At 32.8% G+C, this 16196-nt stretch overlaps 2 protein-coding genes across 2 annotated transcripts in view; both read left to right on the plus strand.

Moving 5' to 3' along the window:
* The window catches only part of LOC134238341 (uncharacterized), a 49692-nt gene that overhangs the window by 21255 nt on the left and 12241 nt on the right, over positions 1-16196 (plus strand). Inside the window, exons 4-12 of the mRNA XM_062720465.1 lie at positions 9672-9759; positions 9926-10037; positions 10293-10358; positions 12037-12097; positions 12388-12474; positions 13913-14005; positions 14284-14382; positions 14625-14686; positions 14974-15073. Coding sequence (XP_062576449.1) covers positions 9672-9759; positions 9926-10037; positions 10293-10358; positions 12037-12097; positions 12388-12474; positions 13913-14005; positions 14284-14382; positions 14625-14686; positions 14974-15073 — 768 coding nt within the window. The remainder of the gene's footprint in view (positions 1-9671; positions 9760-9925; positions 10038-10292; positions 10359-12036; positions 12098-12387; positions 12475-13912; positions 14006-14283; positions 14383-14624; positions 14687-14973; positions 15074-16196) is intronic.
* LOC134238343 (uncharacterized) lies at positions 740-7615 on the plus strand. Its single transcript, XM_062720467.1, has 3 exons — positions 740-1748; positions 3626-3815; positions 5153-7615. Exons 1-3 carry the CDS (start codon positions 1525-1527, stop codon positions 5789-5791), a joined length of 1053 nt encoding a protein of 350 aa, XP_062576451.1. The 5' UTR covers positions 740-1524; the 3' UTR covers positions 5792-7615.

Consider the following 16196-nt stretch of genomic DNA (forward strand, 5'->3'; position numbering starts at 1 on the left):
TTGAGATTGTAGAAATTACATAGAAAATGTTTTCAATTATTTCATTGGTTGAAATGCTGTAAGAAAAAGGTAACGGAATAAGCCGAGGCTTGCCGAAAGATCTCGAAATTTTAAAAGAAGGCTGAGCAACTACCATGGTAGGGCTAATACCTGTAAAAGGCTTATTTAGAAATACAATACCAAGAAATTTTCAAGAATAAAACAGTCTGATATTTTGTGATAGGCATAGATAGTTTGCAGTGGTTTAAAGATTGTTGATAAAGACCGTACGCTTTTTTAGAAATCTCTAATTGTACTTGAAACGACTCGAAGACTTCTAATATAATTAGTCACTAACCACTCGACACCATTAGAAACAAGTATATCATGGAATGTTTTGATCATTTAATAAAATAACGTCAGAAATACTCAAGATGCAGAAAGTCAATTAGGAAGTGTCATTTTAAGATATCCTAAAATGGTACATGTATAAGATGTGGAGTATTGAGTTAAATCTTCTGCTGAATAAACTACATGTACATGAAACAAAATTCATATATTGAATTTAATTAGAAGAAATATAATTCATCGTACTACTTTTCAAAATGAATTTACGTTACACACTATCAGGAATATTTTATAGAGCATATACATGTACATGTAGTAAGGTAATCAATCTATATAGCTTGCTACGAGTCTACAATTTTTTTTTTCAAAGTGGAAATGGGGGGGGGGGGGGGCTTCGGGTTCAACCATCGTTGCAAACCACGGTCAAAGATGTACCATTCTACTCCAGACCGTGGCTTGAGACGATGGGCTTCATTTAACATCGGCATTTGCAATACATATTCTGTACAAAAGAATTTATAATATAGGTTCCGTTACCGAAGCTTAAAATAATATGAGAAGTTAATATTGGTTTTGTGCTATTACTGGTACTTTCACTCCAAGTACGCTTCGTTTGCAGGCCCGTAAAAAGCAATTTCAGTTTGGCATGTTTGGGGTACAGTCATACATTTTCTGGTCCTGCATTGTAGAATTTGTTAACGGTGGGTTAACCTGCGCCACCTTTCAGAGTCTGCAGTGGACTCGTCCAAGGATGCTTTGTCGGCGACTGTAAAAAGTCACCTGAGATCCCTACGCAAAGGAAAGCGCGAAATCTCTGTATAGAAACTATTGCTGCTGCGGAGCCTCACTCATTGTTCATACGCCATAGAATTGAATTCGATTTTAAACACTAATATCTTTGAATATACAGATGTTTTCAGGATAAGCTTCATTTTTGTCTTTAGAAATATTTTTCTCTACAAAAATAATATATTTTTGTGTTTTTAATCTGAGTAAATCGATGGCTAAGCATCGTTTTAGATAACAAAAAAAACATTGACGTCATGTAATTTTTGGCGGGAGTGTAGAATTTTAGCGGGAAAATATCTCGGACTTCTTTATATACTTTAATGAAAAAACCCGAAAACTTCGAAAGAGGATAACGTCATACTTTATTTTGGTTTTCCACGAGTACGCGAGAGAAGCCAAGAAGCCAAAATGACATCTTCAGAGAAAAAAAGAAAGATGGATGAAAATCCGCAACAATCAGACAATACTGAAACCATGGTGACAGGATTTATCCACTGCGTGTCCCCAGTTAAACTTTCGGCAAACGGGAGCAGATATTTTAATATGACAATACAACGAAAGGACGAATACACCGATGCCGTTTCCTTCAGTGCCTCTGCACACCAACAAATGCTAGAAATGTCAAAAAGCAAGTAAGTAACTGCTTTTCTCAATAGCGTCAGTTTAATATATACATTTTTTCATTGTAATTCTAAGTACCTAGATTTCTGAACTCCTATGACGAATTTTCTCCGAGTTATCTTCCTTATACGCCATCTTGGAGGTCACTGCCTACAATCTGTCCCTTTTTGGTGGGGAGGGGGGAGAAGCTTAGCTTAACTTCATAGGAGCTACGTAATTTAGTGCAATGTGGCAGCGATTCACTTCCAGTGGCGGATGAAAGGGGGGCACACCTGGCAATTCCTGGATCCGCGCCTGACTATCGTACAGATTTCGGCTCAAATTGTCAGTAAACGCCTATTTTATAAATATGACAATAATATGTGTTACCTGGACTTCCAAAATGTAGTTATCCAAAACATAAATTGATCTAAAGGAATAACAGAACAATCCATATGTCGGTGTGTCCATATTTTTCGTGTATGTGATTGTCGACACCTGTCCTCAACTTAAATTAATGCGCCATGTTTTCTGACCTTGACAGATTTTATTTTTGGACAGACTCTTTGGAATTATACCTTATTATAAGCCTAAATATTGCTGTTTACAAAAAATGAAACTTGGAATAATTTTATTATACCCCCGGCTTGAAAAGCGGGAGGGAACACAGTAATCATTTATTCCGTCGTTTATTATTCAATAATTTGAATTTTTAAATATTTTTTTTTCCAAATTGTTCTATTTCCACAGAAACGCACGGCAACTTAAACTTTCATATCAAGTAACCGACCACCTCCTGGCAACCGCTGATATTTGCTTTATTGAGTTATTCTTAATTTCAAGCACAAGTCTTTGTACATCATCTGTCATGGCTGCTGAGGAAGACGCACAGATTTATTTTACCGGGGTACATGATTTTCCTGTTTAACAGGCAATCGTGAATGAAAAATTTTGTAATATTAAATGCAAGATGTATGTTGAAACAATTTATTCTGCATGTAGTTGCCCATTTAAAAAAAAAAAAACTTTGCACCATTACGAATCGAGATGCTGTGAAATTGTGGCCCTCTCCAGAAAACATAGGATAAAATCAATAAGCATCACAAGTGACATGGTGTGAAGGACCCTTAAAGCAGAAATACAAACAATATTTCAAAAAAAGGAGAATTTGGCACTTTTCCAAAAATTGTCCAGGTAAAATTTGAATTTGCAATGGTTTGTGTGACTAATTTTCCTTTGGCATTTTACAAATTACAACAACTTTGAAATAAAAATTTGTTTAAGATCCACAGTGTTTCTGTGTATAAACCTCAGCTCCTGGCCTGAAACAAGGTTGATCTCTAACCCTTTACTTTGAGATAAAGGGAAAACACTGACAATTTCTAGTTGTATCTTCAAACAATTTAGTAACTAACAATATAATCATTCATGATAATATATTTACATTTCCAATGTCTTTGTCCGAGATAAATATACCAATTGTAAATTAATGTAATTGATTTCCTCATGAATGTTTTGACGCAGTTAAAAAAAAAAAACCACGTGCAGGGCAGGACAACACCTAGAGAGAAGCAGGCTTGGAGCCCGTGGATTGGCGGAATCAAAGCATGTAAATATGAGGAATTGCTGTCAGATTTTTAGAATTCATGAAGATGATCAATGGATTGGCTTGTGTGATAATTTATGCATAAACGCCTTTGGCATTTATACAAATTATCACACAAGCCAATCCATTGATCACTTCATGAATTCGAAAAATAAGACAGTTATTCCTTAAATAAAAAAACTACTTCAAGAAAAATTATTAAAATCTTTTACATTAGAAATATTTAGACTTAGCCTTGATAAATGTGTACCTAAATTGTAGTTATTTTACTGATTGTAAAAAACTTTCCTGGTTACATTTCAGAACACCAGTGACACTTCACAATATACAGATGTCACCCAGTCTGAAAAAAAGTGGAAAATTTGATGTCAGATATAACCATCGCTCAAATATGACCCCTGCAAGAAACTTGGACTTTGAGTTCCAGTTGCCAGAGCATACAAAATATCGAAGCATAAAAGAAGTAGAGGAAAACCTCAATGCTTTCCAGAAGGTAAAAATCGGATGTTAGCTCAATTTCTGAGAAACAAATGTTAAAAATTTGTGGAATAAATGAAACATATTTAAATTAGTTTTAAAAATAATGTCTGAAGAGTATACAGTTTATCATACCTCCCTCAAACAAAGTCTGGGGGTATATAGGAATCGGCTTGTCCGTCTGTCTGTTTGTGCAAACATGTCCAGTCGGTATCTTTCTTGTGGAGAAACATGAGAATCTATTAATTCACACTAAAATTGGTCATGACCTTGAGCAAAGATCATATGGGGAAGTTGAAGGTCACTGGAAGAACAATTTCTTAATGTGTGTCTGCTCCATATCTATCTTATGGATAAACTTGGTAAGTTCCTTTTTACACAGAGCTTGCTTATGAGCTGAGGTTGTGTCTGATGACTTTGATCCAAGTCATTAAAACAATTAAGTTCAAGTTCACTGACAGAAAAAAGCTTATATATTGTGTCTGCTATTTATGTTAAGTCTTAATTAGACGGGATCACGTGACCCTGTCTTTTACTTTACTCTCAGAGGCCTAAAAATAGAAAACGGATGTCGTGGTGATAACACATGAATTAAATCTACACATACAAAAGAGTGCAGATATTGTTTCGATCAAAACATAAACATTTTGTATCAAACTTCAGAAATTGATATGAACCTTTGTCTGACTCAACTAATAAAGTATTTTGATAATTTAAAACTGAAAATATTAACTGTATAAATAACACTAGTAGACAAAGTACAATCCTACGTATTATTATGAATGTGTACGCATCATCAATTCTTTGCTTCCGGAAAAATTATTAATTTGTACCTGATGAAATTCAGAGCAATTCAGAGACGTTTCTAGACTGAGCAATTATTAAAATTTCTACTTCAAATCAAATGAAATGAAATGTATATTATTCATAGTTTTGTTTTTAGTATGTTAATGAAAAACTAAAGTTGTTATTAAAACTCTTAAGAAAAAAAATCACATTTGTTAAATCTAGCATGAAAATTTTTGACCCCATCTTTCAGTACTGTCTCAGTACTTTGATATTTTTTATTAGGCAGCACCTTTGTTTCATTAACAAAAACCTAGTATAAAGAGCAATTACATTTGCACTAAAAATATTTTCTTTTAGCAATTCTTTAGATCCAAAAAATATTTATCATTTGCCAACTCTGGAAAACCCAGCGGGGTGGAGGGTATTTTCTTCCTTTTGGACAGTTCTGTGGCTTGTTCAGTGTTGTTCATGCACTTGTTAATGGCAATGCATTTCTCTTAAGAAATGAATGAAAATACATACAGTGGATGTAAATATTTACCTATAAATATTTTTATATTTCAGACTTGTGTCAAAGTAAAGATTTTTGAAAAAGGAGAAGCAGATATCCAAGTCCTCAAGTCCGGAACGGAATTACACAAGTGTAAATTAATTGTCTCCGATATTTCTGGAACCATTCCTCTTACAATTTGGGGAGAGGAAATTCAGGAAATCAAGGTTGGCGACTCGTACTCAATTACGAATGTGTCCGTCCGATCTTATGATGGGAAAAGTTTGACTACAAGTCCTGATACGGTTCTAGAAAAGATTGACGACATTGGCAAATGCCTGTACACACCAACAGAAGAAGTGTCAAGAAATCAGAAACAACTTATCATTGATTCCGTTAGCTGTGCTATCAGTTATGTGTGTATTGCATGTCACAAGAGCATCGGATCATTTAATGCCGCAGCAACTTTTCTGAAATGCGCCAAATGTGGAATGAAGCAGAAAACGGCCAACATTCAAAACTCGATGAAATGTCAAATTCTTTGTGGTAAGGAAAGATTCACAATCAATGATTCCGTTATTAAGGCACACAGCATACTTAAAAATTTCACGGAAGCAGAGAAAATTGAAAATCATCTCTTGTCCAATCCAAACGTCACAGTGGAGGTAGCCACAAATGAACCAACAGTTCTGAAAATAATTAACATCGAGTGACTTCCTGTCATTGTCCTTGCCTTACCATCACTAAACTTGCAGTTATCACCATTAAAACTTTTGGATCTTTGGATTTACAGAAACAATATGACAATTAATTTGCCAAACAAATTGCCAATTCATGAACTGATGTCTTGTTTTAAATAGATGGTCTAGTAGATTAAGTAAGATAACTTGTACATGGGCTATGTACTTGTAAGAATTGGGGCGTACAATCTTTTCAAGTTTCAAGCTAGTTGCCTTTTTTTTCTTTTTTTTTCACTATGTTGAAGGGGTCTGGACACAATTTATCGTTGCTTTCAATTTTGAAATAATTATTTTAAGATACATGTACTTTCAGTTTCACAAATTGAACTTGACATGCATTTCTCGTATTACATTGAATGAAACATGAGTCTTTGTAAACAGGGGCCTACATTTGTAGTTGTTTTTGTGCTTATTAATAATATAATTATGTTTTACCAGGTGTTTTAAATTTACGCAAACACAATGCTGATGTATTCCTTCCTTGCATTTTCTTGCATTTTTACTCTATAGTATAAGAACTCATCCCAATTAAAATCCAATATTAATAATTTCCAGACACAAGAATTTTATAAACATGGCTTATATTTATATTGATACAAAATGCTAAAGAAAAGATTTTTTTCCATTATCCTTTAATGTCCAAGCCCCTTTAAAACAGCTGATAATGTATATAAATCTTCGTTCATTTTTTTTTTTATTTGATGAATCACATACCCTTACTTGTGTTTTCAGGCATTTAAATAGTTATACTTCAGCTACTTTTTAATTGAAATGACTAGTCAAGTCCTAATCTTTTTTATGAGATTTTGTACGTACCTTTTATGTTTATTTGATGATTAGCACACCCTTAGTTGTGTTTTCAGGAAAAAGTGATATTTCCATTGTTTTCAGTTTACATAACTACTAAACTAGTCATTTTGTTACTTTCTCGTAGAAGTAGTCAAGTTAAGGCCATAATTAGAAATGTTTTTTCTTTAATCATGTTGATGTATTCCAATCCACATTTTTCAAAGTGAGTAGGTAGTTTATTTATTTTCTTCTTTTTTTTTCTTCACAGTATTGACAAATTAGTAAAAAATCAAACTCAGAAATTTATTAATTTCTTCATTATACACACAGACACTACAAGCATAAATTTATTAACATTTTTGCTACACAATGGATAACCACATATATTTTATATATATTGCCCAAAACATTAAATTACAAGGTATCCTAAAGGAACTATATACCCGGTACCTTACCTTTAAAATTAATCAAATCCTATAAAGAAACAAAATAAAAATTTTTTTAAAATTCAAAGCACCATAAACAATGATTGGGGCAATTTTGATAGGTCGATTGGAGTACATCAAACATGATAATTTATTTTTGGTCTTAATATTTACTTTTTCTTATTACTAAGATATAGTCATTTTCAATCAAACTTTTAAATACGTATAGTAGAATTGTTTTTGTTGATATGTTTAAGTCATGTTGCTGCTGCATTTCTCCAAGTACTTTTTGTAAAAAAAAAAAAAAAAAAAAAAAAAAAAATTAAAATATGCTATTTTATGCTCTAACATTATTCCATTAGTTTTATTGGCTAAAAATAAATGTCAACTTCAACTTTCATCAAAACATTTTGAACAGTCAGAGTGCTATGGTGTTTTTTTTTTTTACTCCTTTGTGCAACTTTTGTCTAATTTTATTACAAATTCAATGCTAAGTCAAATGTATGTCTTCTTTTTCTTGTGCTTAAAATTTCATATTTCTCTGTAAACATGGTAAACCATTTAATAAAATATTTAATTTAAATTATTTTTTCCACTTCAATTTTTAAGTGTGAAGTTTAGCACTATGTCACAACCTATGATAACAGCTGCACTCATAACCGCAAGCTTGACGAATGGAAGTTTCTATTAATCCCTGATTGGTTGTTGTGCAACAGACTATTTCAGTGTCAATGTTGATAATATGAGTTGACTAAGAGCACAGAGGCTGAATTGCATGAAAAAGATTGTGACATAATGCAAAACTTTCCATTTAACTGAAATTGCCATTATATGGCTAACAGTCTAACAAAATTATAATTACATTACAAAAATTATCATTCGACTACCGGCTATTTGATTTATAAGGAGCATGAGCTGTTCATTATCAAGAATATATTTCATGCCCAAGTCACAAACATTCTTATTCAGAGGGAGATTTTGACCTTGGTATATACATGAAAAGTTGTTAAAATCTGCTGCATATAAGCAGCACACCTGTGATTAGTTACTTAAGAAATCACTGTCTATTTGGGAGAGTATCCCAGGGCATCAACAATAATGGGATTATTTGCATAATGTGCAAATATCTGGATTGATGGATTAAGGACCTTGAAGAACAGAGTAATGTGGCAGTCTGCTAGCCAGATACCTTAATGTACCACCTGACTGCAGATTCAAAGATCCTAGTTCAAATCCCAGTTTCATCAGCTGCATTTTTCTCCTACCCAATTGCAATCGAATCGGTATGCTAGCAGCTACAGAAAGTCGTGCAGATACCATTTTGTCTAGTAAAATTTGAATCATGATCCCCGGAAATAGAATCTACCTTTTACGGTACATAGAAATACATAGATAATTATAAGTTAAAAGCATCTGTAGGAGGTATAGATTTACTTACAAGTATATTTGTACAAACCCTCCCTCCCCTGTACTCAATTCAATACTGAACTCATTTCATCTTCTACTTAGCAAGTTTTTTTCGAGGTAAACTAAATAAATATCGAAGGCATGGTGCCTGGAAATTTCATGAATATCAATAGATAATCAGGGTCAAGCGTTTTTCATCTTCTGAATACATAGTCAGCACATGTTTGTCGGCTGTTCTTAAGAAAACTGTAGTTGTATATTGAACAAAATAATGTTATATTAAAAGGAGAAGAGCCGACAAATGTGTGCTCACACTTAATTTAACAAAAAACATGTTCGAAAGAAACGTCTCGCTTCCATTGTTATGTCTTCGATTGACCTGTTTAATATTACAATTCATCAAGTGATGTTCACCTGCAAGTGTACTCGTGAAAACAGTTACATTGTATTCTTCAACCTGACCTCGATCTAAATTATGTCTTTGAACGGGTTTTGTTGCCGTTTTCACAATTTAGCAAAATAAATATTGTTTTGATTTTGCGTGTCATCACATTTTTAAAATAATGACATCGCTGTAATATGCACGTATTCGAATTTCTGGAGAGAGAGAGGGGGATAGAGAGAGAGATTCAACAATGACGCCGATCCATAGCCCCGCCTCATAAATATTGATTGTGTGACCTAAAAACCACTCCGGGTACATGTCGAATTCTGGAAGACGATGCTCATGTATCGTTGTTTCAATTTTGATACATGACAACATGGCATTGTTTTTGCACAAATATTCCGCCTAATATAACCAAGTATATGTAGCTCTTTCCATTGCTCGTAACATATTTTGGATTCACTTCATTTAAAGCTTAGTAGAAGAGTCGCAAAAAGATCCAAAATAGGGCGTTAAGTCCACCCATTCTTTAATGCCAATTTCCATCTATTTTATACCTGCAAAAATCTCATAAAATAAATGAAGTTTTATTTGTATTAAAATATTCCGTCATAATATTATTTACTCTTAACTTAAGAGAAATGTGTACCATGCTATAAGGTGCTTGCGGGGAAATGGTAAATTTCTATTTCTATGAAGTGAACATTAAGCGTATGTTGCATAACAGTTCAGTAAGTTGTAAAGAGTTAAAGTGAACCTATCTCTTTATCAATATTTGTCTTGTAGATACTTTAAATATTATACTTTGTTTTTAGTTCAAAAGTTAAATATTGTACTTTGTTATCAGTTTACAGATTTCACTAGAAGGAAGTTGATATATGCCGAAAATGTAAGGTGTATTTTGTCGTCATGGAGACTTGTTAGAGAAGATCAAGGTTCATAGGCTTTGTTTTATTACATTCATAATCCATAGCTTGAATTTGTCTCGCTTGATCTTTTAAGATATTTTCATTTTATTCCTTAGATAGTTTCATCCATAACGTGAATTTTTGATTATTAATCTTGTCTATGAGATATTTTCACATAAACATGCTCTTGTAGGTACAAACTACATTGAAGTCAGGAACTTTATCCAGGAGGAAAATGATGACAAAAAAAAGAAAGAAATCAAAGTATTATCAACAACTGACGTGGAAGTCATACTGGAAAACAAGTATTAACAGTTGTTTGACAATTCTGAATAAGAATCTGATTTGTCAGTGCTATAAATATATGAGGCTATATCAAAATCTAAGTTGTTTGTCAGAGTAGTTCAATGACTTGTGAAATATTATTTCATCAAAATCGATGACCATGCGAGGCAACAAAGTTTAAAGTAGTAGACAAGCAGCACTGAAAAACAAGCCAAAATTTTATTTTAATGTGTACATGAATTGTAGTTTTTTTACTCTTTTATTCTTAATTGCAGAGATCAATTAAAACCAGGCTGTTTAAATGTAGTTGGAGAAGTCAGCTGTCTCAGTGAGATTATCAAGTAATTCTTTATTAACAAGAGTTCAGACAAATGCTACTCCATTTATCTTTGATATCTTTTCTATCTTAAATTGATAATTGTATTAAAATAAATTTTGATAATTTTGTGTTTCTCGATTCTGTGTGCCTTGATAATTCCATGTGTAAATTTGATAAGTGACTTCTTTGAAAATTACTTTTTTTTTATTTTTGTGTCCCCCTTTGAAGAAGAGAGGGCATATTGCTTTACTGTTTTTTGTCAGTTATTTCGTCTGTTGGTCCACCATAAAATTGGGTATAATCAAGAAATTTTTGACAGAGTTATGCCTCTTGGACTTAGAAAAATTTCAATTATTTGCAGTTTGTTCATTTTCTTTGCAGAGGCTGAAGTTACTGAAATGAAATTTGGTATACAGATTTATCATAAGAATTTGTTTTGGGTACAATTGAGAAATTTTTGACAAGAGTTATGCCCCTTGGACTAAGAAAAATTCCAATTATTTGCAGTGTTTATTAGCTCTACTGGTCAGAGACCAGAAGAGCTTATGCGATAGTAATGCGTCCGTCGTCCGTCCGTCTGTCTGTCTGTCTGTCTGTCTGTCTGTCCGTCTGTCTGTCTGTAAACAATTTTTCAAAATGCTACTCCTCCTACAGTTTTGGTCTGATTTCAGTATAACTTGGCACACAAGTAGACTACAATAAGATACACAATTCTGTGTATCGGTTTTTGATTTCGATGAACGGTGTTGCCGTGGTTACTAAAAATAGAAATTTCTGTGAAATTCTTTCAAAATGCTACTCCTCCTACAGTTTTAGTCTGATTTCAATATAACTTGGCACACAAGTAGACTACATTAAGATACATAATTCTGTTTATCTGTTTTTGATTTTGATGAACGTTGTTGCCGTGGTTACTAAAAATAGAAATTTCTGTGAAATTCTTTCAAAATGCTACTCCTCCTACAGTTTTAGTCTGATTTCAATATAACTTGGCACACAAGTAGACTACACTAAGATACACAATTCTGTGTATCGGTTTTTGATTTCGATGGACGGTGTTGCCGTGGTTACTAAAAATAGAAATTTCTGTGAAATTCTTTCAAAATGCTACTCCTTCTACAGTTTTAGTCTGATTTCAATATAACTTGGCACACAAGTAGACTACAATAAGATACATAATTCTGTGTATCAGTTTTTGATTTCGATGAACGGTGTTGCCGTGGTTACTAAAAATAGAAATTTCTGTGAAATTCTTTCAAAATGCTACTCCTTCTACAGTTTTAGTCTTATTTCAATATAACTTGGCACACAAGTAGACTACAATAAGATACATAATTCTGTATATCGGTTTTTGATTTCGATGAACGTTGTTGCCGTGGTTACTAAAAATAGAAATTTCTGTGAAATTCTTTCAAAATGCTACTCCAAATACAATTTTAGTCTGATTATAATATAAATGTGGCATGCAAGTAGACTGTACTAAGAACTTAAAGAGACTTAATCAAGGATCATTATTCTATTTATTGCTGTTGAAAAGTTTCAATTTCCAACTGCTTAAGTACTTTTCTCTTTCTTTGCTATAAGTACAAACCAGTAGAGCTTCAGTCTCGACAGAGACTTCTGGTTCATTTTCTATGCATGTTCATGTATGTCCAGGGGGAGGGGCATTAGTGTTTTATAAACATTTCTTGTGTTTTTAGAATTAAAGAGGATCTAGTATTTTGCATCAAACTACAGAAAAATGTCACCATTATTATTAAGGTACTTAATAATTTATTTCATTTGATATGAAAAATATTGTATAATGAAAAAAAAAATTATATATATACTGTGAACATCTTTTCTTATTTTCAGCCAATGGTGAAGTGAAGTTTAAGTATATGAATTCATTTATTGTGCTTTGTTTAGTTACTTATGCAAACATTTATAGTATTATGTTGTCATTGGGAGCAACAGAATTTCTGAAATTTGAGAATTGACACATTTTCATATTAATGATCTTTATCTATCTCCTCATCATTTGATAATGTTGATGATTGATTTGAATGCAGGACAGGAAGTACCTACACTGGCATGACCTTTTGACCCCACAGAAAGAGTTCCTGTTTTTGGGCCTACTTCCTACTACTCTATATAAGGTAATATTACTTACATAGTTTTATAGTGACAGGGTGCGGGATGATACCTGGTTAGTAAATTTGATATCTGGCAAGGGCAAGCCATGACAGTCATGACAGAAATGGGTAAAGAAATACAAGATAGAAAACTAACTCAATTCTATGCATTGAATATACAAACTAATCAGCCCCTTGGCCTTCAACATTATTCGTTATCTAGGGTCAATCAAAGGTGTACTGAGATTTGCCTGGAGTTTTATTCTATATTCATTACCGGTACAGTATAATTTGTCCAAACCGGCTATCGCTGGTTCCATAAAATTTGGCCGGTTTAGACAGACTCCGGAGTGCAGGAAAAATGCAGGAAACTATTAATTTTTGAAAATTTCGTTGTTTATTTACAAGACATCATATGTACATAATATAAAATATAATTGAATGATGAAATTAATCAATATTTTGGAGTATAGAAATCATAAAATACTCTCGCATGACTCACTGTACATATTTTCTTGGTTGTTCACGAAGTTTGAAAGTCGGGTGAAATGTTACCTAAATCAAAATCTACAGGCACGCATAATATAGGCTTACTATATATCAAGTGGACCGGGTTTCGCTTGTCAAAGAGCTCATTCAATGTATAGACAGTAATGCACAATTATTTACGATGTGCTAATTATTGGATTGAACTTTTAATTTTTATGTAAAAAATTACGGTTATGGCGCCATTTTGAAATGCGTTCGATTTTCGATCCCGATTTATATTTTGATTTTTTAATCGCGTACATATAATTTTTGTGTTTATGTTATAATGTGGTAAAAGGAGTTAAAACAAAGTTAATGTTTTTTTAAATTGTAATTTAATCATATAATAGTTTTCAAGTGGGCTGTGTCACCGCCGCATTTCATCGCATCTCATGGCACTAATCATGCTAATGCAAACACGGATTATCACATCCACCACGAAAGGTATTAATTGCTTTGAAGTAACTCAGGTGTGGCCGGATTAGAGGAAATAATTACCGTTAATTATGAGCAGTTGGGACCAGTATGGCCGTTCGGAATACAGAATAGACAGTATCCGGACTACACAGAATTTTTTCTAATGAATTTGTTAAAGAAGTGCATGGGACTAAAATTTATAGACGGAATGGACAAAAATCCGGAGTACTCAGAGTCCGGATTAGACAAATTTTACTGTACTACTTTTAGTGAAACAAAACATGAAACCTCTCTCAATTTGTTTCACCCCTAATAATGTTGTACATAGTGACAGTAATACTACTACTCCACACCCCTAATGATGGCGTACACAGTGACAGTAATACTGTTAGTTTGTTGTTCTCTCATGGGCTTCTCACTAATGCTATACAGTGTACAACTAATCTGATGACATTTTTACTTTATTTTTATGATTTCTTAGCATTGAATCCTGAAGTAATAAAAACATTTTTTACAGGGGACACCTCAAGAGAAAAAAGTTCTGGTTCCCTGGAAGAAATCTGATCTTTTAGCCCCTACTGTGGAAAATATTGAGGTCATTTCTCTCTCTGTAAGTTTCCAATGCAATTAATATATGTGCAAGTTCATTTTAGTAATTTTCTGTAATCATGGTAACAAGATGCATACATTTTTTCCAAATCATTTTAGATCAGAACTTGGAAAAAAAAGTACTGTGTAATGAGTGTGTTTATAAATTTGTCTAAATGTGTCAATATTACTCGAATTTAGAAGTAGATAAGATCATTTGATGATCATTTCATCATATTTATTTGTTTAACACAAAGTATTTATGAATGCATGTATAACATTAAAAGATTACTTATAAAGAAATGGTTAAGTGAAAATTGCAAGGATGAGAAGATTTCGTTATTAAATCCAGAAGATTTGACCCGAGTGCCTGAGGACCAAGAGTTTTGTTCCTATCAGGTCTGTGTCATAATGTCAGTTTGTATAACTATTATATCAAGTCTCTGTATTGAAATGTCAATATGTATTAACTATTATATCAAGTCTCTGTATCAAAATGTCAATATGTATTAACTATTATATCAAGTCTCTGTATCAAAATGTCAATTTGTGACATATTAGGGTTTTAATTATTTCTTAATTATTAAGTTAGTATGTATCATATCATACCACATGTTATGTAGAGTGTTTAATCATTTCAGGGAGAGATAACTAATGTGGACTTGGAGAACTTTGGGTTGTATCAACTGGATAAAACTGTTTGGTATGTATTATCTCCCTTCCTACCAGATCTTCAAAAATGCAGAATAATGCATTATTGTATGAAAAACTAATGACAATTTCCATTGGAACTCCAAAGCTATGAATTAACACCATTTTGAAAAGTAAACTTGGTGGGTTTTTTTATCAAGATCCTTTTGTCCCATTTATTCATTAAAGTATTCAGGAACTTAATGCCATTGCTGTATCTGTTAGCTTTCAATCTGTTGAAGTCTAATTTTTTTAGCAATGTAATATGTTGATATAAAGTTTAAACACTGGTCCACACAGGGTGTTGTTCAGCAGTGTGTCACAGCATCATTATCACAGAAGTTTTTATCTGGGTTCCCACGTCACAGTGTACAACAGTCATATGGTGGCCTCCAAACAGGTAATGGTCATACGACACTCAATACAGATTCTAAACAGATAAAAATCAGAGATATTATATTACAACAGTCATATGGTGGCCTTTGAAACAGGTAAAGTCCTACAACACTTGGTACAGATTCTAAATAGATAAAAATCATAGATTCTGTTTGTCTTCTTTTCTGAATTCATAAAAAATACCCTTTTTCCACTTTGAATGTTAATTTTCTCTCTAAAATTAAAGAACATACAGTTTGATATATAATATTAAGCTGTTTTGATTTACCCAAAGAACTACCAGTATATGAGGTATATTGCATATACTTGCCCCCACAAAAGTCAAATTTTGAAAACTTCCTGAAATGTGCTGAATTCAATAAATTGTATGAGAAATATAAATTAACAGAACATATTATAGTTTCAAAGTAGTTTATTCACAATTTTTGTTTTTATTACGTCACAAACTAGTCCGATTTTATATCCTTTTTCAGAAAGAGGACAAAATGGACAAAATTTCAACAATTTTAGCTTTGAAATTTATAGAGCGCATGTTTGTTCAGGAACAATATTTACATATTTCATTGATATTATCATTCTACACATTATATCAAAATATTGATCCTGAACACACATGCGCTCGGTGACTTTTACTCAAAATATCAACGAAATATGTACATTTTTCTGTAGAATTCATAAAAAAACTGAAATTTACGTCATGTTTGTGACGTCATAACATACATATGACATCATTACTTATGAAAATATTCAGTGCTTTGAAGTCAGCATATACTCCCCTGTTTAAGAACTTAATTTAAATATACCTCCATCAAAGTTTGATTTGGGGGGCAAATATTGGTTATTACCGAATAAAGTTCTTTCCCCCAAACGGTGAAACGGTCACTAATTACCAAATGTTAAGGCTTCAGCTACAGTCCCCAGAAGTGGGATGGGGGCCCTGCTGACTTAGTGTTCACAATCCATGTAGGTACAGCTCACAAACCCAGAAATGTTCTTTTACAATTTTCGTTTCCTTAATGTTCTGTGTGCATTCACCATGTGCTCCATGTTCACAGTCAAAATACATAGGATGTAGTGAAATTGTGTGTGTGAAGTTGACAGGAAAACCTATGTTTATCTTATCTCAA

Source organism: Saccostrea cucullata, unplaced genomic scaffold, assembly GCF_032062105.1.
Source record: "Saccostrea cucullata isolate Sc308-1 unplaced genomic scaffold, CSIRO_AGI_Scuc_v1 ctg787, whole genome shotgun sequence".
In the NCBI taxonomy this organism is placed as follows: Eukaryota; Metazoa; Mollusca; class Bivalvia; order Ostreida; family Ostreidae; genus Saccostrea; species Saccostrea cuccullata.

Excerpts from the sequence above, each read along its gene's own strand:
- LOC134238343 (XM_062720467.1), top strand. The coding sequence starts at position 1,525 with ATGACATCTTCAGAGAAAAAAAGAAAGATGGATGAAAATCCGCAACAA. Across the intron at positions 1,749-3,625 it reads CTAGAAATGTCAAAAAGCAA|AACACCAGTGACACTTCACA; the intron begins GTAAGTAACTGC and ends GTTACATTTCAG. Across the intron at positions 3,816-5,152 it reads ACCTCAATGCTTTCCAGAAG|ACTTGTGTCAAAGTAAAGAT; the intron begins GTAAAAATCGGA and ends TTTATATTTCAG.